This window comes from Sus scrofa, unplaced genomic scaffold (genome assembly GCF_000003025.6).
Source record: "Sus scrofa isolate TJ Tabasco breed Duroc unplaced genomic scaffold, Sscrofa11.1 Contig297, whole genome shotgun sequence".
Lineage (NCBI taxonomy): Eukaryota > Metazoa > Chordata > Mammalia > Artiodactyla > Suidae > Sus > Sus scrofa.
In genome coordinates, this window is record NW_018085169.1 from 95,056 (window position 1) to 121,454 (window position 26,399).

The 26,399-nt window shown below is 42.9% G+C and overlaps 1 pseudogene and 1 gene segment (V, D, J or C); one reads left to right on the forward strand and one right to left on the reverse strand.

Annotated features, from left to right (window-relative positions):
- Positions 1-2,456: 2,456 nt before the first annotated feature.
- Positions 2,457-3,045, forward strand: LOC110258699 (annotated as a pseudogene).
- Positions 3,046-12,195: 9,150 nt separating this feature from the next.
- On the reverse strand, positions 12,196-12,805 carry LOC110258700. The segment is given in 2 exon segments: positions 12,196-12,542; positions 12,738-12,805. Coding segments are annotated over 2 exon segments (402 nt in total).
- Between the last annotated feature and the right edge of the window lie 13,594 nt (positions 12,806-26,399).

The following is a 26,399-nucleotide window of genomic DNA, read 5'->3' on the forward strand; positions in this document are numbered from 1 at the left end:
TCATCAATAAACAAATCTGGATAACTAACCCCAAAATGTTTAAGCTGCCTTCAGAATCCAAATGATATTTCCTTATGTTGACTTGGTGTGGGTGTTTTTCTATGAGAAATTATGCATTTTCCCCCTTTTTTTGTCCACATTTCCAACATATAGACATTCCTTGGTCAAGAATTGAATCAAAGCTGCAGCTGATACCTACACCACAGCCGTGGCAACACCCGATCCTTAATCCAAATACCACAACAGGAGTTCAAATTATGTCTTCATTTTGAAGATAAGTTCTTGAATTCCCCACACCACAGCCTTCTAGAAATTTGATTACAGCTGCAATCAGAACCATGGTTAAAACCTGGGAAAGTTGTGATTTGTCTTAGGCTTTTGTATAGAGCCACTGACCACATGGTTTTAAGGTGACCCTAGATTTTTGATTAGGTAAGACCAGGAATAATATTTTAAAATGGGGACATCAGTTTTTTAATTTACGAAGTCTGGTTGATTTGCAATGTGTGAATTGCTTCTGTATAGCAAAGTAACTCAGGTATACATATACATATTTTCACATTTTTTCCATTATGGTTTGTCACAAGATATTGGATCGAATTCCCTATGTTATGCAGTAGGAACGTGTTATTTATCTATTCTGTATAAAGGAGTTTGCCTTGATATCCCAAACTTCCAATCCTTCCATCCCATACCCCTTCTTTCCCATGGCATCCACAAGTCCGTTCTCTTTACCTGTGAGTCTGTTTTTCTTCATGGACATGTTGATTTTTGCCATATTTTAGATTGCACATATAAGTCATAGTATTGTCAGTTGTCTTTTTCTTTCTGACTTACATCAGGTGGTATGATAACCTCTAGGTCCATGCCCGTTGCTATGAATGGCATTATTTCATTCTTTTGGGGGCTGATATTCCATTATATATGTCTACACACCATGTTCTTTATCCATGCATTTCTCAATGCGCCCCTAGCTTACGTCCATGTTTTGGCTGTAGTAAGTAGTGCTACTCTTTACAAGACTATCTACAATAAATACTGTCTTCACTGTGCATGAACATGGTGGGGAACAATCTTCTCAAATTGTAGATTTGTGTGAGTATATGCCCAGGATTGGGATTGCTGGGTCCTATGACAACTCTATTTTCAGTTTGTGGAGGAGACTCCATCTTGTTTTCCATACTGGCTGCAACAATTTATATTCCCACCAACAGTGTAGGAGGGCTCTTTTAATCACATACCCTCTCCAGAATGTGTTCTTTGTAGGATTTCTTAATGATGGTCATTCTGATGTGTATGAGGTAGTACCACATTGAAGTTTAGATCTGCATTTCTGCAATGGTTAATGCCGTTGAGCATAGTTCTGTGTGTTATTGGCCATCTGTATATACTCTCTGGAGAAACTTCTATTTAGGTCTTCGGCCCATTTTTCAATTGGGTGGTAAAAGTGGAACATTGAGAGCAATACTTTCTTCATCTCCTTTCTACTTTTCTCTCCACCTGCTCTTCTCAGCACTCTACATATAAGCACACTAGATAGACTCAGGATGACATACAACTCACTGGTGAGCATTCATTTTTTTTCCCCAACATTTATTTTAAATCATTGCCCTCAATTTGGTGTGTGCCATAGCTAAGATGCACATTATCTATCTCATCATTTGTAACTATTTAATCTATTGCGTTCAAAAGCTCTGTTAGGATAGACCAGAAAAGAATTTAGTATATCAACAACTTCACTCCAATAATGATTTACAGGTTTTGGAGTATTTGACATGATGTTCCATGTGTTAAAAGGGTTTCTGCTCTGCTTGGTGGAAACAGAGATACCCTTGGGCTGTGTGAGCACTGAGGGGGGTGCATTTCCCTGTGAGACTTTCAGAAGAACTTTCCCAATCCTGCTGGGCTCTTCCCGCATGTGCCCTGCTCATTCCAGTGAGACTACAGAGGGAAATTCTGTAGATATCCTGGTTCTGTCTGGGTGGGCAAGGAATATGTCACACCAAGGACAACAGAGAATCAGGCCAGAGAAGAATGTTCTCCAGCTTCAATAATAGCTCCAGGCACACAATACAGGGAGCTTGTCAAATTCCCTGCAGTTTTTGAAATGCATCAAACCTGATATTCTGGCTCTAAGATGGAGATGGATCATGAAAGATGAGGAAACTTGAATGGAGGAAAACAAATCCTCTCCTAACAGACAGTGCGCTGAGTTCATCTGATGGTTTCAAGGGAGAAATGTGTTTTCTGCAGCACATGTGTGCTGCCTGCTCTGACCTGAGTCCCTAGGGCACAGCCCTTGTGCTGTCACTGAGAGCAGCCAGCCCTGCAGCTGTGCCCAGCCCTCCCCTCCCCCTGATGATTTGCATGTTCCCAGAGCACAGCCCACCACCCTGGACACTTACTAAGAGTCTGGGCCCACCCTGGGAAGGAGGCAGTGGTGCTCAGGACCCAGCATGGACGTGAGAGCCCCCATGCAGCTCCTCGGCTCCTGCTGCTCTGGCTCCCAGGTGAGGAGGGAGACCCTCACAATGACTCCAACTGCTGACTCCTGCCCCTCATCCCTGCTCACTCTGGGACCCCTGAGTGTCTCTGTGTGTCTGGGACGTGGGAGCATCCCCTCAGCCACTGTGCTCAGTACCTCTGGGCTCTTCAAGGAAGTCCTCTGGTAACAGGAATATGTGGTTTTGTTTCCCCTCTCAGGTGCCAGGAGTGCCATCCAGCTGACCCAGTCTCCAGCCTCCCTGGCTGCATCTCTCGGAGACACAGTCTCCATCACTTGCCGGGCCCGTCAGAGTGTTAGCAGTATCCTGGTATCAACAACAACAAAGGAAGGCTCCTAAACTCCTGATCTATTATGCATCCAGTTTGCAAAGTGGGGTCCCATCCCAGTTCAAGGACAGTGGATCTGGCACTGATTTCACCCTCACCATCAGTGGCCTGCAGGCTGAAGATGTTGGAACTTATTACTGTCAGCAAGAATACAGTGCACCTCCCACAGTGTTACAGGCCAGCAGAAAAAAACCCAGGGGAGCAGATGCATGAGGGTGGGCCGCCTCAGCCGCTCTTGGTGCCTCCATGTGCTGGAGACTCTCTCAGATGCAGCCACACTTTGGACGTCACCAGAAGGTTTTGGTAGAAAGGGTGGGGGGTCTCCTTGGATCCATAGCTGTCTTTCCTCCTCCTCATTCCCAGCAGCACAAACATGACAGCTCTTCTCCTGATTTAATACCATCATGTCACCTGAGGAGTCTGAGTTACAGCTTTAGTCAGAGTTCATACAGAAAATGAAACTTATCTCTATATTTTACAAGCAGGAGTTTTTCAATAAGTGGTACCTGAGTCTAAACTACAACTTTTCAAAGGGATGATGTTATGAAACTCAGGGAAGCAAACACTAGACACTATGTATGTGGGGAGGTGGTTGTGGTGGTTCAGGTGCTTCCCCAGAAGCCAGAGCCCATGTGCCTCATGGGTCCTCAGGCATGTCTAGAAATTCCAGCCATGTGGTCCTCATGCTCTCAGTTGCATGCATCACTTCATCAGGTGACTCTCCAGTCTCACCTCTGTCCACAGGCCTGGCTCCAGTCACTGAGGGACAGCATTGAAGCCTCCTCTTCTGAATCCTAATCTCAGGAAGAGCCTCATGGAGTAAATCTACAGGACACCCTGGAGGAAGAGGAGGTGGGGAATCTGCTTCCAGAAGTGAAGGGGAGGATGAGGAGTTGGCAGCACACAGCCCAGCAAGAAACTAGTTTCTGTGACCCAGGATATTGTCAGATTGTAGATGGTCCCAGAATCCACTTGACTTTGCTTCCAAGGTTCATCCACAAGTTTGGGATGACAGCATGAAACTTCATTCAGCCACAGTGCACACTGAAAAAGAGAGAGTGATTTGACAAAGAAATGACAGCTTTTTCTTGCCAACGAAAATACATACAAAGCAAATCAACAGAGCATGAAATAATTTCCACAAAACATGAAAACACCTTGCCGGCTCCAGAAGCCAACAGCAGCCTGTGCATCATTGAAAACTTATTAGAAATGGAAAGTCGCCAGCTCATTCTCACACCTCAATGACAGTGTGCATATTAACAAGAAGACAGGTGATTTACAGAAGAGTTTAGAAGTTGAGTTTTAGGGGACCATTTTTTCAGCTAAAGAGATACATTTTTTCCCCAGTAATGCCACATTCAAAATATTAAAGCCACATGTTGGAAACACACACAGTTTAGTTTAAAAATCAGCACAAATCGACAAGTTCCCATTGGGGCTTCTCTGGTTATGAATCTGGCATATTGTTGGTGAGGTTGCAGGTTCAATCCCAGGTTTCACTCAGTGGGTTAAGGATGCAGTGTTGCCACAGCTGTGGCAGAGGTCTGCAGCTGCAGCTCAGATTTGATCCTTGGACCTGGAAATTCCATAAGTCTTAGCTATGACCTTAAAATAGGAAAAAAAATTTCAGCACAAAATCACAATATTAATTTAGGAATATTTTAAATTTGTGAAACTGAAAAGACACAATTATCTAAAATGCATGATCAAGTACTTTCAATCTTTCTTGAAATACGTTTTAGAAATTTGAGGAATCACCAAGATGAAAAAATAAATCAAAATTGTGTGCACATGTGATAGAGATGACTAGGCCCACCTCTCCTCTGCAGCTTGGATGGAGGATTTCTTTGACTCCTGAACTTGCCATGAGTATGTGTTACCCTGTGTGGTCAGCGCACACCAGTTCTCATCCCAGATTACACACTACCCATAGACAGCAGACCAGCTCAGTTACGTGCAGCAGGATCACCCAGAGCCCAGCCTCAATCCTTCAAACCCTTGCTAACATGAACATCTTTGAATATCAAGTGAACCCCTGGTGTCATGGTCCTCTGAGGTTGAGTGTTGAAGGGCCAAACTCTGCTATTCAATTCTGTATGTACACAGCATGTAGAGAGATGCATCTTATTAAAACTGAATGTTAAGCGATCTGTTTATAAAGATATTTAGAAGAAATCAATCAAATCATACATGGATGAAAAAAGAGTAAAAAAATTTTAAAAATCATGGAAACTATTCTTAAAAAGACAGCTGTAATATGATTGAAGAAGTTCTAAGAAAAAAAATGTTGAAGACAACATAGAAGGAAATATTGAAACGTGATACTTCACACCACAGGCAGAATAGGTGTCATGTGTATGGAAGTGAAGGTTCCCTTCATCACAGAGATATATTATCTTCCTTTGTCACAGGAGAGGGCCCCTCCCCCAGGCACTTTCCCCTCTGCTGCCCAGACCAGGGGATTTGCACGCTGTCCCCTAGGGAGGACCTGCCCTGACAAGCCCGACATAAAAGGGCAGCTCTAGTCTGGCTTGGACTGATCAGGGCTCATCCATCCACAGCAGACCATGAGTGTGCCTAACAGGAACCTGCATCTAAATGTGGGGCTCATTTTTGTTTCCTGTCTCACAGAATACATTTAGTAATCCTGTGGACACACACCAGTGATGCTAGGAGAAGTGGGAAATGGTTCAGGAGATGAAGGCTGTTTGTGGGTGACATTAGTGGATCACTGCATCCAGCTCATCCGGGGTCTAGGGGCACCGAGTGTGGCAAAAACTATGCTTCTCCCTGGGCCTGAGCATCCTCTGCCCTGTACATCCTTCATCTGCTCCAGTAGCTTCACTCTGAGTTCACCCTTCAAACCAGTGTGTGTGCTCAGAAGACAGGTTCCTTCAAAGCCATGGCTATTCTGGTTGCTTAGCAATCTTTCCCCTGTGCACATGTCACATTCCTGTTTGACCTTGTAAGCACATCAGGTGGCTTGAGACATAGGGAGTGAGGGCACAGGGAGGTTCTGGGACCCGCAAGGCAGATCCTGCCTGTGGAGGATTATTGGCACCCATGGTGCCCTGGGGTCAGCAAGACAGGATTTTCTCAGAACGTCATGGATAAGGTCATGCACATAAAGCCAAATTGGGTCCATCAACTGAAAATTCTCAAATTCAGTGCTTCTCTCCCAGAGTCAGTGATTTCTGGAATCTAGCAATTCTTATAATTTTGAAAATGGGATATTGATGACACTCTGGAACAAAAACCCCTTATATTAAAGCACATAAACTAATTTTTTTTGGGGGGAGAGGCTAGGCCCAGGGTATGTTGAAGTTCCAGGAGGGACCAGACCCAAGCCACTGCAGTGACAACCCTGGATCCTTAACCCATTGCACCGCTAGAACCTTAACCCATTGCACTCCAAATTGATTTCTTAAACCACATGAACATTGTCTATTCATCTCCTGTTTAACACACATGGAAAGCTCATAACAGGAAAGACACAAGAGATGAGTGGGTTTTTTAGTGTTCACTCCTCGTCTTACAACACAAATATACTAACCGCCTCAATAGTGACAATAGTGATGTTCTGCCTCAGGGAACCACAGGCCTCACAAAAGTGACTGCTCATCCACTCAGTCACTTTTGACCAGAAGCCAAGGATAAGCCAGTTCAAATGCTCTTTGAAGCATCACCTGCCCTCACCTTTCAGTGCTTCCAGAAATGTGTGTGTGGACTCTGCTAAAGCAACTGCTAGGCCAAGTGGAGAAAAAGGATCAGAACTTTTGAAAAATGGCATGACAATGAAAGAAAATGAGGCCCACTCTGCATTCCTGAAAAGAAGCAGGGACATGTTACAAAGTTACCGAGTAACTGGCATTGCTATGGCTATGGTGTAGGCTGGCAGCTGCAGCTCTGATTCCACCGTGAGCCTGGGAACTTCCATGTGATGCAATTACAACATTAAAAAGCAAAAAAAAAAAAGGAAAAATAATAAGTTAAAAATTTCATACAAGTGTCAGGAAAAAAATTTGCTTTAATTTCAACTTAAACCTGTGATGTTGGTTGTAACCTGAGTTCAACTGCCCTTAGAACATGTATTTAAAAAAGGAAGAGATAACAATAAATATGCTACAACCTTTCTCTGAATGTTAACATTTGCAGAGAGAAAGAGTGATGTGAGGATAGAGAGAGAGGGAGAGAGGAGGCATTATCATCCTCACTCACTGTGATTGGCAGATAAGGAAAAATTTGAACAGACATATGCACAGGAGTGGGATTGCTGGGTCATATGGTAGTTCTCTGCTTAGTTTTCTGAGGTCCCTCCATACTGTTTTCCATGGTGCTAGTACCAATTTACATTCCCACCAACAGTGCAGGAGGGTTCCCTTTTTTCATACACTCCCTAGCATTTGTTATTTGTTGACTTGTTAATGATGGCCATTCTGACCAGTGTGAGGTGGTACCTCATAGTAGTGGTGATTTCCGTCTCTTTAATAATTAGTGATGTTGAGCAGTTTTTTGAGGTGCTTGTTGGCAGTCTAAATATCATCTTTGGAGAGATGCCTATTCAGGTCTTTTGCCCATTTTTCAGTTGGGTTCCTGGTTTCTTTGCTGTTGAGCCATATAAGTTGTTTGTATGTTTTAGAGATTTAACTCTTGTCAGTTGCATCACTTGAAACTATTTCCTCCCATTCCCATTCTGTAGGTTGTCTTCTTGTTTTTTCAAAACTCTCACTGAAAAAGAGACACTCTCCCTTATGGTCATTGCAGCACAATTCACAATAGTCAAGACATAGAAACAACCTAAATGTCCATGGACAGATAAATGCAGTAGGAAGATGTGGTACACATACCCATGGAATACTACCCAGCCATAAAAAAAGAACAAAATCATCCCATTTGCTGCAACATGGATGGAACTAGAGACCCATACTAATTGAAGACAGAAAGAGAAAGCCAAATACCATATGATATCACTTATTTCTGGAATCTCCTATATGGCACAAATAAAACTTTCCATAGAAAGGAAACTCATGGACTTGGAGAACAGACTTGTGGTTGCCAAGGGGGAGGGGAAGGGAGTGTGATGGATTGAGAGTTTGGGGTTAATAGATGCAAACTCTTGCATTTGGAGTGGATAAGCAATGAGACCCTGCTCTATAGTACTGGGAACTGAATCTAGTCACCTGTGATGGAAGCTGATGGAGGATAATGGGACAAAAAGTACATATATGGAAGACTGGGTCACTTTGCTGTACAGTAGAAATTGAGAGAACACAGTAAATCAACTCTGATGGAAAAAATAAAAAATAAAAAATTTGAAACTTCATTTTTCAAAAGAAAAACTTTGGGCCACAACTTGCAACAAGATAGACATGTGAGTTAAGAATTGGATTTGCTATGCCCCAAATGTGCTCTTGACATAGGATCAGGGAAAGTGTCATGACTTGAAAGGAGTTCTGTCCTTATATGCTCAGACATATTTTTAAAGCATGTTTAAAAATGGGATCTATGTGAAGTATCCATTTCCTAGACAAAATGACCGAGAAAATATGTCAGATTTGTATTCACAAAATGAATAACGTTTTAAAAAATTTTTATTGTTTGATATTTTTTTCCTTTTTTGAAAATAACACATCAAGCTTGTAATTTTTACAAAATTATTTCAGTTGAAAAAAGACAAGAAAATTCATGGCAATATAGATATTCAGAGTTTTTCAAAAGAGAACATTGTGAAATGCAAAGAAATAAAAGGGGGAAATGGAGAAGTTATATTTTCATTGTAAGAGAGAGCAATGAGATGACAATGGAAAATACAATCATAGAGCCTAAAATTCCAAACTCAAAAGATCCCATTCTAGGTATGCTAATTTTTTACCTATCATTATGATCCTTTATATGGTTTCCTATCCTACATCTGGATAGAAGTTCTGATTAGGCCCAAGTAAAAACCAAAGCTTAAAAAAGGGAATTCAGCTGAGCTTTGATTGTCCTGAGGGCAATTTCTACCACTGGCCTGTATCTAAGGGGGCATCACGCCAAGGCCCTACAGCTGATGGGGCTTTAACACGTGGTGTCCAAGGAGGAGCTGAGGCTCACAGGTCCACAGTCCTCAGCTGCACCCTCTGGCCCTGGCTCTCCCACTTCTTCCTCTTACACAGACTCAGAGCATCTGCCCCTCTTCTCCCCAGATGGCACACACATGTGTGCAACTGGGCCCCCATGAGAGGGGTTTGTAGGGTTATATAACTGTGGGAGGAGATGCTAAACCTTGGTGGCAGTAATAAACTCCAGCATCCTCAGCTTCCAGATACTAATTTTGAGAGTAAAATATGTTCCTGACCCACGTCCAGTGAGCCTGTCTGGGATGCCAGAGGCCCTGTTGGAAGCCACATAGATTAGGCGCTGTGGAGAGTGGCCTGCTTTCTGCTGGTATCAGTGCAAAGCAGAATATCCATAACTATTTACAAGGCTCTGACTGGACCTGCAGGAGATGGAGGCAGGCTCTCCAGGGCTGACTGACAAGGAGAGTCAGCATGTTGGCCCCACTGGATACTGAAATAATGAGGGAAAAGAATATATTTGGAGTTTTTCAAAAGAGAACTTTGCAAAGTTTCCTGAGAAATTTCACAATTTTCTATTTGTTATTTATATCATGCTGGATTATCATTTTGATTCTGACTTACACATAAAATATTCAATTTCAAAAGAACCCTAGATTTACAACATAAACACAGAGCTCTAGAATTGAGCTCGAACTTCCCACACTGTCCATGCCTCCATTTTCCACAGAGGATGGCGACCTGTTTCTTCTGGATTTTTCCTCATTCTCACCTTGATAAATGTCTCGTGCCCTTGGCAAAAGGTGAGAGAGTGCACATACATGTGGGCAAACAAACATGAGAAACAGTGCTGCCCCCACAGTCCCCTTTCCCTTCTCATCTCCCCTCCATCCTCACCTGGGACCCAGAGCAGGAGGAGCCCCAGGAGCTGAGCAGGGAACCTCATGGTCTGCTGTGGATGGATGAGCCCTGATCAGTCCAAGCCAGACTAGAGCTGCCCTTTTATGTCAGGCTGGCCAGGGCAGGTCCTCCCTAGGGGACAGCATGCAAATCCCCTGGTCTGGGCAGCAGAGGGGAAAGTGCCTGGGGGAGGGACCCTCTCTTGTGACAAAGGAAGATAAAATGTCTCTGTGATGAAGGGAACTTTCACTTCCATACAGATGACACCTATGCTGCCTGTGGGGTGAAGTCCCATGTTTCAATATTTCCCTATATGTTGTCTTCAACATTTTTTTTCTTAGAACTTCTTCAATCATACTACACCTGTCTTTTTAAGACTAGTTTTCATGATTTTTATAAAATTTTCTACTCTTTTTTCATCCATGTATGATTTGATTGATTTCTTCTTAATATCTTTATAAACAGATTGCTTAATATTCAGTTCCCGTAAGATGCCTCTCTCTACGTACTTGTGTACATACTGAATTGAACAGCAGTTTGGAGCTTCAACACTCAACCTCATAGGACCATGATACTAGGGATTCACTTCATATTCAAAGATGCTCATGTTAGCAAGGGTTTGACGAATCCAGGCTGGGCTCTGGGTGGTCCTGCTGCATGTGACTGAGCTGGTCTCCTGTCCATGGGTAGAGTCTCATCTGGGACCAGGACTGAGGTGCACTGACCACACAGGGTACCACATCCTCATGGCAAGTTCAGGAGTCAAAGAAATCTTCCATCCAAGCTGCACAGGAGAGGCAAGTCCAGTCATCTCCATCACAGGTGCACACAATTTTAATTTATTTTTTCATCTTGGTGATTCTCAAATTCCAAAAACATATTTCAAGACATATTGAAGGTACTTCATTGTGCATTTTAGATAATTGTGTCTCTTCATTTTCATAACTTTAAAATATCCCTAAATTAATTTTGTGATTTTGTGTTGAATTTTTTCTCTTTTTTAAGGCCATAGCTCAGACTTATGGAATTTCCAGGTCCAAGGGTTAAATCTGAGCTGCAACTAAAAGCATCTGCCGCAGCCATGGCAACACCGGATCCTTAACCCACTGAGTGAAGCCTGGAATTGAACCTGCTTCCTCACCAACACTATGCCAGATGCTTAACCAGTGAAGCCCCAATGGGAACTCATAAATTTGTGCTGATTTTTAAACTAAACTGTGTGTGTTTCTAACATGTGGCTTTAGTATTTTGAATGTGCCATTACTGGGGAAAAATATGTCTCCTTAGCTGAAGAAAAGATCCCTTAAAACTCAACTTCTAAACTCTCCTGTAAATCACCTGTCTTCTTGTTAATATGCACACTGTCATTGAGGTGTGAGAATGAGCTGGTGACTTCCCATTTCTAATAAGTTTTCAATGATGCACAGGCTGCTGTTGGCTTCTGGAGCCGGCAAGGTGTTTTCATGTTTTGTGGAAATTATTTCATGCTCTGTTGATTTGCTTTGTATGTATTTTCGTTGGCAAGAAAAAGCTGTCATTTCTTTGTCAAATCACTCTCTCTTTTTCAGTGTGCACTGTGGCTGAATGAAGTTTCATGCTGTCATCCCAAACTTGTGGATGAACCTTGGAAGCAAAGTCAAGTGGATTCTGGGACCATCTACAATCTGACAATATCCTGGTCACAGAAACTAGTTTCTTGCTGGGCTGTGTGCTGCCAACTCCTCATCCTCCCCTTCACTTCTGGAAGCAGATTCCCCACCTCCTCTTCCTCCAGGGTGTCCTGTAGATTTACTCCATGAGGCTCTTCCTGAGATTAGGATTCAGAAGAGGAGGCTTCAATGCTGTCCCTCAGTGACTGGAGCCAGGCCTGTGGACAGAGGTGAGACTGGAGAGATCACCTGATGAAGTGATGCATGCAACTGAGAGCATGAGGACCACATGGTTGGAATTTCTAGACATGCCTGAGGACCCATGAGGCACATGGGCTCCGGCTTCTGGGGAAGCACCTGAACCACCACAACCACCACCCCACATACAGAGTGTCTAGTGTTTGCTTCCCTGAGTGTCATAATATCATGCCTTTGAAAAGTTGTAGTTTAGACTCAGGTACCACTTATTGAAAAACTCCTGCTTGTAAAATATAGAGATAAGTTTCATTTTCTGTATGAACTCTGACTAAAGCTGTAACTCAGACTCCTCAGGTGTCATGATTGCTGATGGCATTAAATCAGGAGAAGCACTGTCATGTTTGTGCTGCTGGGGCTGAAGAGGAGGAAAGAGCTAGGGAGCCAAGGAGACCCCCCGCCCCCTCTACCAAAACCTTCCAGTGATGTCCAAAGTATGGCTGCATCTGAGAGAGTCTCCAGCACATGGAGGCACCAAGAGCAGCTGGGGCGGCCCACCCTCATGCATCTGCTCCCCTGGGTTTTTTTCTGCTGGCCTGTAACACTGTGGGAAGTGCACTGTATTCCTGCTGACAGTAATAAGTTCCAACATCTTCAGCCTGCAGGCCACTGATGGTGAGGGTGAAATCAGTGCCAGATCCACTGTCCTTGAACTGTGATGGGACTCCACTGTATAAAGTAAATGCATAATAGATTAAGAGTTTATGAGCCTTCCCAGGTTGTTGTTGATACCAGTCTAAATTACTGCTAACACTCTGACTGGCCTGGCAAGTGATGGATACTGTGTCTCCGAGAGATGCAGCCAGGGAGGCTGGAGACTGGGTCAGCTGGATGGCACTCCTGGCACCTGAGAGGGGAAGCAAAAAACACACATATTCCTGTTACCAGAGGACTTCTTTGAAGAGCCCAGAGGTACTGAGCACAGTGGCTGAGGGGATGCTCTCATGTCCCAGACACACAGAGACACTAAGGGTCTGACAGTGAGCAGGGCAGAGGGGCAGGTGTAAGCAGTGGGAGTCATTGTGAGGGTCTCCCTCCTCACCTTGGAGCCAGAGCAGCAGGAGCCCGAGGAACTGCATGGGGGCCCTCACGTCCATGCTGGGTCCTGAGCACCACTGCCTCCTTCCCAGGGTGGGCCCAGACTCTAAGTAATGTCCAGGGTGGTGGGCTGTGCCCTGGGAACATGCAAATCATCAGGGGGAGGGGAGGGCTGGGCACAGCTGCAGGGCTGGCTGGTCTCAGTGACAGCTCAGGGGCTGTGCCCTGGGGACTCAGGTCAGAGCAAGCAGCACACCTATGCTGCAGAAAACACATTTCTCCCTGGAGACCACTGCATGGACTCAGCACACTGTCCTGTGAGAAGAGTATTTGTTTTCCTCTATTCAAGATTCCCCATTGTCTTTCTTGCTCTATCTCCATCTTAGAGCCAGAATATCAGGTTTGATGCATTTTAAAAACTGCAGGGAATTTGACAAGCTCCCTGTATTGTGTGCCTGGAGCTATTATTGAAGCTGGAGAACATTCTTCTCTGGCCTGATTCTCTGTTGTCCTTGGTGTGACATATTCCTTGCCACCCAGACAGAACCAGGATATCTACAGAATTTCCCTCTGTAGTCTCACTGGAATGAGCAGGCACATGCGGGAAGAGCCCAGCAGGATTGGGAAAGTTCTTCTGAAAGTCTCACAGGGAAATGCACCCCCTCAGTGCTCACACAGCCCAAGGGTATCTCTGTTTCCACCAAGCAGAGCAGAAACCCTTTTAACACATGGAACATCATGTCAAATACTCCAAAACCTGTAAATCATTATTGGAGTGAAGTTGTTGATATACTAAATTCTTTTCTGGTCTATCCTAACAGAGCTTTTGAACGCAATAGATTAAATAGTTACAAATGATGAGATAGATAATGTGCAGAATAGGTTAGTGACCTTAGCTATGGCACACACAAAATTGAGGGCAATGATTTAAAATAAATGTTGGGGAAAAAAATGAACACTCACCAGTGAGTTGTATGTCATCCTGAGTCTATCTAGTGTGCTTATATGTAGAGTGCTGAGAAGAGCAGGTGGAGAGAAAAGTAGAAAGGAGATGAAGAAAGTATTGCTCTCAATGTTCCACTTTTACCACCCAATTGAAAAATGGGCCGAAGACCTAAATAGAAGTTTCTCCAGAGAGTATATACAGATGGCCAATAACACACAGAACTATGCTCAACGGCATTAACCATTGCAGAAATGCAGATCTAAACTTCAATGTGGTACTACCTCATACACATCAGAATGACCATCATTAAGAAATCCTACAAAGAACACATTCTGGAGAGGGTATGTGATCAAAAGAGCCCTCCTACACTGTTGGTGGGAATATAAATTGTTGCAGCCAAAACAAGATGGAGTCTCCTCCACAAACTGAAAATAGAGTTGTCATAGGACCCAGCAATCCCAATCCTGGGCATATACTCACACAAATCTACAATTTGAGAAGATTGTTCCCCACCATGTTCATGCACAGTGAAGACAGTATTTATTGTAGATAGTCTTGTAAAGAGTAGCACTACTTACTACAGCCAAAACATGGACGTAAGCTAGGGGCGCATCGAGAAATGCATGGATAAAGAACATGGTGTGTAGACATATATAATGGAATATCAGCCCCCAAAAGAATGAAATAATGCCATTCATAGCAACGGGCATGGACCTAGAGGATATCATACCACCTGATGTAAGTCAGAAAGAAAAAGACAACTGACAATACTATGACTTATATGTGCAATCTAAAATATGGCAAAAATCAACATGTCCATGAAGAAAAACAGACTCACAGGTAAAGAGAACGGACTTGTGGATGCCATGGGAAAGAAGGGGTATGGGATGGAAGGATTGGAAGTTTGGGATATCAAGGCAAACTCCTTTATACAGAATAGTAAATAACACGTTCCTACTGCATAACATAGGGAATTCGATCCAATATCTTGTGACAAACCATAATGGAAAAAATGTGAAAATATGTATATGTATACCTGAGTTACTTTGCTATACAGAAGCAATTCACACATTGCAAATCGACTATACTTCATAAATTAAAAAACTGATGTCCCCATTTTAAAATATTATTCCTGGTCTTACCTAATCAAAAATCTAGGGTCACCTTAAAACCATGTGGTCAGTGGCTCTATACAAAAGCCTAAGACAAATCACAACTTTCCCAGGTTTTAACCATGGTTCTGATTGCAGCTGTAATCAAATTTCTAGAAGGCTGTGGTGTGGGGAATTCAAGAACTTATCTTCAAAATGAAGACATAATTTGAACTCCTGTTGTGGTATTTGGATTAAGGATCGGGTGTTGCCACGGCTGGGTGTAGGTATCAGCTGCAGCTTTGATTCAATTCTTGACCAAGGAATGTCTATATGTTGGAAATGTGGACAAAAAAAGGGGGAAAATGCATAATTTCTCATAGAAAAACACCCACACCAAGTCAACATAAGGAAATATCATTTGGATTCTGAAGGCAGCTTAAACATTTTGGGGTTAGTTATCCAGATTTGTTTATTGATGATGCTGTAAACCTGCCAGTGCTGAGTGAGCTCCAGAACAGGAGGCTCTACACTAAGCCCAGCATTTATTGGACCGTATCATCCATCCATACAATGACCCTTAAAGTGCTTGTGCCAGTTAGTGTTGTGCTCCGGAAAGCACCACAGGAGAACCACAGTACAGACTACTAGAGTATTGGAGCAGTGCCATGATCTCTTTGGCAGATAAGAAATCCCCTTTTTCAAGAGGACTCCTGGCTTGCTGCTAAACCCTGGTACAGCTACATGCTGTCTTCAAGTCAGGAAGTGGCTGTGGGACCTGAGCTGCCCTCATTAACTGAATGGGGTTGGATGAATCCACCAGGACATAACTATGTGCACGCACAGAAGCACTCTCTCATTAGGTAGAAGGGGACATATGATTCCCGAGGCGTGTGTATAGATTGTGCCAAATCAAAGGGAACCTAAGCTTGCAGAACTGCTGCCTTTTCCTGATCCTATACCTATACACACATGTGGAGTCTCTTTAGCCCGTTGGGCAGGAAAGAAAATCATCAAAACCTAACTCAGGCAGGATACCCCATCCTCCTTTCAATGTAGATTTTTATAGACCCAAAGCCTACATGAAGAACAGTGAGGAAAGAACATGCGGGAAGAAAATCATCTCAGGGAGCAGGACCTGAAGTTGATGGACTCCAATCCACTTTACCTCACAGAGAGATAATCTGAGCCAGATTTCTTCATTGATTCTAGGTCAATGCTGAACAGTTTGGCCAAAGGATCAGATGATTAGATAAAACAAGGCTGAGAGGTTGGGGATGAAGTATTGCCCAGTAGAGTCTTATAAGTGGATCTCATGTAAGGACATACATTGGAAGGATGTCTGTGTTCTGTGAACATGGTCAGGAACTAACATCTCCTTTGCAGGCAATTCTCAAAAATCAGAGAGAAAGATGGCTGCCTCTTTGGATGTCAGGTAGCCTCTTTCCCAAACACTCCAGTATGTGCTCCCTGGGTTCAAACATGAAGTGGCCATCCTGGCAAGGAAGAAGCTCATCCACTTGAACTTCCCCTTACCTAGAGTTCCCTGGCTTTTCCCCTCAAGACATTGCCCAGCAGGGCAAAAGAGCAGAATGATCCTGGTCCCTGAACTGTCACCATGCCTTTAGTGTCTAGGAGAGCCAGGTAGCCCCCTAGTGGGAGCTTTTCTATTTGCATTCCCCTACCAAGAGGGAAGAGCCACTTGTCACTGCAGTGGACTCTGCGTACAACTTAGCTTCCTTGTCTGACATGCTTCCAACTGCCTGTGCTTACAAAATGCTGATTCAGTAGCATGGTATTTCAACAGCCAAGTACAGGCAAGAATCTCTTTTTCCCATAAATCCAGTGGCTAGTAGCCACCCACCTGGACAGTGGAAGGTCCTGCTGGTGACTTGGTTACAGTCTAAGTTGGGACTAACAGTCAATTTTTGATACTGTCTGTCTCCTAATTAGAATATATTGCTCCAAGAACCAAAATTATAGAAACTGCAGTAACTTCTATGAATGTTACTCTTGAAAAATGTTGCTCACTGCCCTTGGCACTGGAGCTCTCTGTTTTAAAAGTTTTGGTTCTCAAGGAAGGAATGCTTGAGACAGCAGGCACAGTAACAGACCCCCTGAACTAGAAGTTAAAAATGTGAGTTGGCTAGTTTGGGCTACTCTGATTTAACCAACAGACAAATCAGGAGATTACTCTGCCAGCTTGGGTGGTAGTCCTATAACTGGTGGCAAGGAGGAATAGCCCAGGGCTATAGGGATCTCTTGGAAGGCCCTTTAGTGGTCTCATGTACAGTGTCCAATTTAATAGATTACAATAACCCACAGAGTTTAGCATCTCTCCAGGAGTAAGAGATTGGGTTTGCATTCAAGAAAAGACTGTGATCAGAGAAGTTGCTGTTAGAGTTCCCCTTGTGGCACAGTGGTAACAAATCCACCTAGTATTCACGAGGATAGGGATTTGATCCCTGTCCTCGCTCAGTTGTTTGAGAATCCAGCATTGCTGTGGGCTGTGGTGTGAGTTTGCACATGCAGCTTGGATCCCACATTGGTGTGGCTGTGGCACAGGCTGGCAGCTGTAGCTCCGATTCAACCCCTAACTTCTATATGCCTTGGGTGAGCCCCTAAAAAGAAGAAAAGAAAAGGAGTTTTTTAGGGAAAAGCAAAGATGAATAGTGGAAAATGAAAGTATTATATGTTAACTGTGGCCTTGGGACAAATTTCAGATCAAGAACTCTTTCAATAACTATGTCTTTAGATAAATATAAATACAATATTGTATATAAATGAGGCTATACGAAAATGATATATCAATTATATACATTCTATAATATAATAGACATCATATATATTTATTTCCCCCCTTCCTTTCCCCCTTCTTTTTAAATTAAGTTTTATTTGTAGTGGTCAACCCGATAACTTATTCTTCAAATGTCTTAATATAAAGGTATGTGTCTGAACTGCAAAAGAGATAAGCATTCCTTTGTGGAGAAGAGGAAGAACAAGCCATCAGCTTTACAAGGGATCCTTGCCTCATATTAGGCAGCTACACAGTAGTGTTGTGTTTTTAATTGGAAACTTGCATGTGGATGAATGTGTGTTTTGGATGCTGGAGCAGATTTGTCAGCTCAGCCTTACTGCTTTGTCCATCTCCATTCTCCTCCAGGATCCCTTTCCCCATACGGCTCTGGGTTTTGCAACCTAATACAAGTTGCTGTGTCAGATAGGAAAATTGCAAGAGCCAAGCTTCTTGTCATTCCTGAGGTTCATCATGGCTTCTGAGATGGCTCTGAGGCTTCACATCTGAGGAGATGCCACAGAAATTATGTGCAACAGATTCCCCATGATGGAGGCTTCTCCTGGTTTGGGGAATCTCTAGAAGTACAGTGGTGCAAATCTTCTAGTGCCCTGGACTAAAACCCAACCTATTTCAAAATCCTCTGAGGGTTTTCTTTTCCTGAGAAAAGCACAGATTCTTCCAATTTGTACATTCCCCATACAACATCAGTAGAGATTCTGCATCTTATGTATGGCCTTATGAGACTAATTGGTTGCTTCTTTCATTCCATTATTTTCCCTCTGATGAGGGCAGGCTTTCAAAATGTAATATGTTTTTCTCCCTCATTCTGATCCCACAGGAGAGCAAGGGTCCTGGACTCCTATGGGATTTTCTAACATGTGGAAATGGCTTTGTAAATTTATAATGTGGAACATATTTAATACTAGAATATTTTCCAGTGCATTTTATTTTATTAAACAATACTTGACTTAGTGTCGTGTCAATTTCTGCTATACAATATAGTGATCCAGTCATATATGCATCTACATTCTCTTTCTCATTGAAAAAATTTAATAAATATAGTGCATATTCTTGAACTAGAAGGAATGGATTTGTTCAAAAATTCAAAATAAGTGGACAGGGACATTAATGCACAATAATTAATTACATGATTTTCAGAGTTGTACAAGAAATTGATACATAAATCACAAGCACTACACATCATTTGCTCTGAGACAGTTTAAACTGCAGAATAATCTTGTCAAAAGAAATGCAGAAAGGAAAAAAAAAGAAGAATGAAAAATGAAAACTAAAAACAGAGCAAAGAAGGACAGGAAGAAGGAAGGCAGGAAGGACAGACAAAGAGAGGGAGGAGGGTAGGAGGAAGCACGGGAACTGAGTGTCCAGTGTCTCAATCAAGCAATACTTGTGAAGGGGGCATGTTTGATCGTATCAGGTAGGTAGGCAATGTCTTGCTGTATGTGAGCTCTAAAATCCTGCCTGTGCCCCCAGGACTTGAGACTCCCCTGATTGAGAGGAAGCAGCTGGAAACACAAGACCTCCCTGAACAAGTGAGTGAGTTGGGTTTGTGTTCAGAGACATAAACTTGTAAAAGTCAAGGGCTTTCCCCGAAAGATCATCTCCAGGGTCACGAGGGCATCTGAGTGGCTCTTGACCCACAGGGTGTGTGATTTCAGGGACCTTGACACAAGCCCCAGCACATCAATCAGCCATTTCCTGAACAAAAAGCCAAGCAGCCTCCCCCAGTGCCTGCAGCTTCTAGGCTCAAATGCCTGACCTGCAGCTGGTGGTGACTTTCTTTGCTGGAGTCAAGGACTTGGGGGCTGGAAACTTGGTCATCATGGGGTCCACAGTGGCCCCACAGAGTAAATTTGACCCAAATGTCTCTGGTGTTCTCCAGATGGAACCACGGTCCCCACAGCATCATGAATCGGGCTCCTCCCACTGCAGTGTGGGTGTGGTGCTCTCTTGCCCCTCAAGGCCTCCTTCCTTCAGTGACTCCTCTCCCTGTGGCCACATCCTGGCACTGGGACTGTGCAGCTCCTCCATCAGGAGGTGGAACCTATTTGCCCACCCTTGAATCTGGACTGTGTGTGACAAGCTTTGCAGAGTGGAATATGGAGGGAGGCTGCAGGGTCAGGCCCAGTCATGGACCTCATGCAACCTTGCCTGATTCCTCTTTGAGCCCATTGCCTCTAGAGCATCCATGCTATCCAGTCCTGTCTGGGCCATGTGAAAATTGACTTTCACATGGAAGAGGGGCCAGGTGCCAAAGGTCATCCTCTTCAAGAGCAACTGACAGTGAGGTGACACCTGAGGGAGGAAAGCCAGGTGAGCAGAGCCACGTGATACCTCCTGACAGAACATTTCTCCTGGACATTTCCTTTACAAACAACAGCACATTCACCTCCAGCTCCACTGTGGGAAACCCAGATCCCTTCACTCCAGCTCCATCTTGGAAGGGAATGACCTCCCTCAAGGGTCACCCTTCATCTGGATCCATCATTTGCCCTGAGGTCTACATTATGAAGGTGAGGAAAAAACAGCCATTTCCTTAGAAATTGCAAATGGAAAAGGCAGAAAACAAAATTTCTACAAATTGTTTGATGATGCCTAGAGTTATCATGGATCAGCGTTCTTAACAGAGCTCCACACACACCCCCTATTCACGCTCTCTTTCATTTGTGTCGATACATTTATATGAGTGTGAAATATAGATAGAATTATGTAAATTTGGACATGGGTGTATCTGGATATGCACATGTAAGGATATGCATCACATAATATAGCAAATATATCAGGATTATTGGATATAAATCTCTTTTTAAGAAGTTTCCAAAAATGAGCTGTTTTCACCTCAATACGTTTTAATTTTATATACTTAAGGTTTGGATAGTTCAGTATGAATGGATTGCTAAATAGTCATATTTATTCCACAAGTTTTAATAAAATTCATCTATCTATACATGTTGACATGTAAACAGTGATTTAAACAACAGTTGCAAAATAGTGGTTTGTAAAAAACCCCTTGAAAACTTTGTGGCTCTCAACACAAAACATTTACATTCATATTTACAAGAGCTAATGTTAAGAAGGATTTGGCTGATCTAGGCAGGTCTCAGGCGGGTGCTTCTAAGCTGGTCTGCAGTCTGTGGGTGGGGTTTGCTCAGGGCCAAGACTTAGGAAGCAGTGGACATACCTTGCACTCACAGAAATCTCTAGGTCAAGCTGCACCAGAAATTTAAGTCTAAACATCTACACCACAGATGCATGCAGTTTCAATTGGTCCTTTTTTTTGATAATTCCTCAAGTCTTTAGCTACATTTACCCATTTAAGTTTCAAGGCGTTTGATCATGGCACTCACATGGAGTTCTACTCTCTGATATTTGCCACCATATTGCTCTCAATCTTAACTTTGCGTTAATTATACAGAAGCAACTGAAAGAATTATCAGCAATATATTATTAAGCAGTAGGAAGACTGAAGGTTGGAACTTTTAGGATTTGAGCAGCATCTCAGTGACCGCAAAAAGCACATAGTTTCTTCCTGATTTCTGATTCACCACCTTCACCAGCTTGGCTTTTTAGTCTCAGGATTAATGCCTCATGGTGTCAGGAGGGCTGCGGCAGCTCTGAGCATCGTGGCCTCCCAGGACTGGGTCAGGAAGGAATGCAAGGGGAAGCTGTCCACCTGCCCTTTTGTGTGAGGATTCAAAGTCCTTCTCAGAAGCCCTGCTCACACCCCTCATTACTCTCACATCCCCCTGCCTGGGCTGACCCCAGGGGCTCCCCTAATCCCTGCTCCTCCTGGGCCTGATGGGACTCCCCTTTGCTCACCACGCTCAGCAGGCAGAGGTGGGGATCTAGAGACCCAAGGGGAAAGGGGAGGCCTGCTGTGGACATGGCCAAGAACTTCTGCCTCATTTTGAAGTTCACTGTGTGTTGAAGTGAGAGACTGCAAAGTCACCTTTACAAGATAGGTTGGAATGTACTAGGGGAGTTCCCCTTGTGGCTCAGGGGATTCAGAAACTGACATAGTCTCTGTGAGGATGTGCGTTGGATCCCTGACCTAGATCAAGGGGTTAAGGATCTGCATTGCCACAAGGTGTGTCATAGGCTGTAGGTAAGGCTTGGATCCGGCATTGATGTGACTGTGGTGCAGGCTGGTAGCTGAAGCTGAGATTCCACCCCTAGCCTGGGAACTTCCATATGCCATAGGTAGGTCTGGAAAAAGGAAAAATAATAAATAGGTAAATTGTAAAAATTAAATATATGTATTCACACTCACATACAGAGCAGGGCCACAGGAGGCAAATGGAGTCATATTTCTAATTTTCTAGTTGACCATGTCAGGTTCAGCAGTTTGTGGATACATGGCCTGTGCTTCCAAGGCCAGGATAGTCTGACTTGTGCTGCTCCAGAGCTGCTGGGCTTTAACTAGGGCCATGGAAGGAGGAGCCACTCTCCTGACCTGAGGGACCAAAGTCCCTGTGTGGGGTGACTGTCAGGGGCAAGGAAGGATACTATTGACACCACATGGTGCTGAACCCCCTGAGAGCCCAGGGGCCAGGGTGACAGCCAGAGTGGCCAGCACCTTGGAGCTCGTTGTGGGCTCTGTGGCTGTTCCCAGGGCTTCTCCCCTAATCCTGAGTGATCTTGACCCTGCTTGAGTCTACAGAGAGGGGTCAGCAACTGTCCCCACCCCAGAGTCTACTCTCAGCCAGACTGGGTTCTGGCTAGAAGGAAAGGGGGTACCAGTTAAATAAATGAGCCAGTTATATAAAATACAAATCACTTATATGCTACACATAAACAGGATATGTACATTTAAAATACTAAAGTAAATACATCTATTATAGGAAACATGTTTACCCAACCTAGATAACCATATATTAAGTTACATGTGATGCCTATGTGAATAAATATAATTTCACTATGAATATACTGTATGAATTTCATATTCTGTTTCATATGCATGAAGCTTTAGAACCAGTGATGCGAGGATACAGCTGTTACTTTCTCAGTATTTCTAAGAGCAGGCCTGTAACATTTGTTTATTGTGGTGTTCATCTGCCATCTCATGGCAGTTTTATGACATAATAACATAGAATTTTTGATGCAGGTTCCACCTGAGACTAGGCTGAGTGACATGCTCAGTGGGACATATAAAGTGAGTCCTGCAGGTTGAAATAAAAGGAATCTAGGCAGGATCTCAAGATCCCATAAGAAACAAAAATCTTGAATAAAGGTCAATGCATGAATAATTATAAAAAAGCTCTTATTTTTTGGAGTTCTCATTGTGGCTCATCGGTTAATGAACCCAACTAGGAACGATGAGGTTGCAGGTTTGATCCCTGGCCTTGCTCAGCGGGGTTAAGGATCCAGCATTGCCGTGAGCTATGGTGTAGGCTGCAGACAAGACTTGGATCCCACATTGCTGTGGCTCTGGTGTAGGCTGGTGGCTAAGCTCCAATTAGACCCCTGGCCTGGGAACCTCCATATGCTGCGGGAGCAACCCTCAAAAAAAGACAAAAAAAAAAAGCTCTTATTTTTATAAGATTGATTTGTAAATTCGCTTTTATTTTCTCTATATTTAAAAGACAAATACATAAAAAGCAACTTGTAGTCTACAGGCTCCAATGATGTGCAAAACTGACCAGTGATATCAACAGCAGGAAGGTGGAGGAGAAGCTATATAGAGACAGAATTTGGCATGCTTTTGTAGCTAATTTGTCACTGTCCCCTGTCGATGGACTGCTGTGCTGTGAAAGAACAGAGACCACTCCAACTGAGAAGAAACAAATTACGAGTCTTTATTACTGGCCAGGGCCACACACTGCCTAAAAGTGGCTTGAGTGTGAAGCCCCAAACAAAGAAATGGATCTCATTTATCAAGGCAAACTTACATCCAGGTTGGGAGGGGTGAGCATGCATAAGTAGGGGTATGAAAGCAAAGCGGTGGCTAAATTACTTCAAAGCTTAACTAGTAATAGTGTTTAGGTTAATAATAATAATGATTTAAGGTAAGGACCATATTTCCTGACTTCAAGCAGGCAGCTAATGATGGTGCCAAAGTAATTTGATGGTTAAGCTTGTAGCATCTGCAGTCCTCCTTATCAGCTAACTTCTTTCTTCTAAGGAAGGGGGCTGTGGCCAGAGACTTAGGTTCCAGGTTGATTGCTTTACACCAACACTGTGGAATGTTAACAGGGCCCAGGCCTACGTCCTTCAGACATTTAGGTTGCTGCCAGGTCTCGGCTATTGTATACAGTGCTTCAGTGAACAGTTAATACATATACATATATTCTTTCTCAGATAGTTTTCATTTCATTTTATTTTATTTTTATTTTTATTATTTTTTGGTCTTTTTGTCTTTTCTAGGGCTGCACCTGTGGCATATGGAGGTTCCCAAGCTAGGGGTCTAATTGGAGCTGTATCCATGGGCCTACGCCAGAGCCCCAGCAATCCAGGATCCAAGCTGCATCTGCAACCTACATCACAGCTCATGGCATTGCCAGATCCTTAACCCACTGAACAAGGCCAGGAATCGAACCCACAACTTCATGGTTCCTAGTTGGATTCGTTAAACACTGAACCATGATGGGAACTCCTCATTTTGTTGAATTTTATTGTATTTATAGTTGTACAAAGGCTTTTCAAGTATCTTTTTGAGTCATGGTTTTCTCTGGCTACATATGCCCAGGAGTGGGATTGCTGGATCACATGGTAATTCTATATTTAGTCTTTGCAGAATCTCCATGCTGTTTTCCACAGTGGTTGCACCAATTTACATTCCCACCAACAGTGTAACAGGGTTCCCTTTTCTCCACACCATCTCCAGCATTTATTGCTTCTAGATATTTTGATGGTGGCCATTCTGGCCGGTGTAAGGTGATACATCATGGTAGTTTGGATTTGCATTTCTCTCATAATGAGTGACACTGAACATCTTTTCATGTGTTTTTTGGCCATCAGCATGTCTTCTTTGGAGAACTGTCTGTTTAAATGGTCTGCCCATTTTTTGATGGGTTGTTTGTTTGTTTGTTTGTTTGTTTTTTGGTATTGAGCTGCCAGAGGTGTTTAATATTTTGGCAATTAATCCCTTTTCAGTCACTTGATTGGCAAATATTTTCTCCCATTCTGTGGGTTTCTTTTCATTTTTTTGTGGGTGTTTTGTTGGAGGGGCTCCTTTGATGTGCAAAAACTTTAAGTTTAATTAGGTCCATTTGTTTATTTTTGTTTCTATTGTCATTACTCTAGGAGCTGGATCTGAGAAGATATTGCGATGGTTTATGTCAGAGAGTGTTTGGCCTATGTTTTCCTCTAAGAGTTCTATAATATCCTGCTTTATATTTAGGTCATTAATCCATTTTGAGTTTATGTTTGTGCATGGTGTTAGGAAGTGTTCTAATTTCATTCTTTTACATGTAGCTGTCCAGTTTTCCCAGCACCACTCATTGAAGGGACTTTGTTTTCTCCATTGTATATTCTTTCCTCCTTTGTCATATTTTAGTTGACTGTAGGTGTGTGGTTTTAATTCTGGGCTTTCTATACTGTTCCAATGATCTCGATTTCTATTTGTGTGCCAGTAGAGTACTGTTTTGATGACTGTACCTTTGTAGTGTAATCTGAAGTCAGGGAGCCTGATTCTTCCAGCTCCATTTTTCTTTCTCAGGATGGCTTTGGCTCTTCTGGGTCTTTTGTGCTTCCAAAGAAACTTTAAAATAGTTTGCTCCAGTCCTGTGAAAAACGTCCTTGATAATTTGATAGGGATTCTGGGAATCTGTAGATTGCCTTGGGTAGTATAATCATTTTGACAATATTGATTCTTCTCATGCAAGAGCAAGTATATCTTCCCACCTGTTTGCCACATCTTTGATTTTTTTCATCAGTGTCTTACCGTTATCAGAGTACAGCCCTTTTGTCCTTTTAGATAGGTCTATTGCTAGGTATTTTATTCCTTTTGATGTGATGGTAAATGGGATCGTTTCCCTGATTTCTCTTTCTGATCTTTCATTGTAGGTCTTCTCTCAGTTTCTGGGTGTTAATTTTTTATCCCTCAGCTTTACCAAAGTGATTGATGAGCTCTAACAGTTTTCTGGTAGCATTTTTAGGATTTTCTAAGTATAGTATCATGTCATCTGCAAACAGAGATAGTTTTACTTCTTCCTTTCAATTTGGGTTCCTTTAATTTCTTTTTCTCCTCTGATCACTATGGCTAGGACTTCCAAAACTATGTTGAACCATAGTGGTGAGTGCAGACATTCTTGTATTGTTCCTAGTCTTAGTGGGAATTTGTTCAGCTTTTCACCATTGTGCATGGTGTTAGCTGTGCTTTTGCCATATACGGTCTTTGATATGTTGATGTAGGTTCCCTCTGTGCCCACTTTCTGGAAGGTTCTTATGAGAAATGAGTATTGCATGTTATCAAAAGCTTTTTCTGCATTTATGGAGAGGATCATATGGTTTTTATTCTTCAGTTTGTTAATGTGGTGTATCACAGTGATTCATTTGTGGATATTGAAAAAAATCTTTGCATCCCTGGGATAAATGCCACTTGATCATGGTGTCTAGCCCTTTTAATATATTGTTGGATGCAGTTTGCTTGCATTTTGTTGAGGAATTAATAGCTCTAATTCTTAATAGCACTTATACAAAAAAATGTGACCACTTTCTTTCTGTAAGTTCTTAAAGATCTTTTTTTTCTTGTTTTTTTCCCTACTTCCTAACACACAGAGTGCTAGTTTCTAAGGGGAAATTTTAATGAATAGAAAGAAAAAAATAAGAGAAAAGCTTTTATATATACTTTGCATGTAGCTGTCACATCTAATA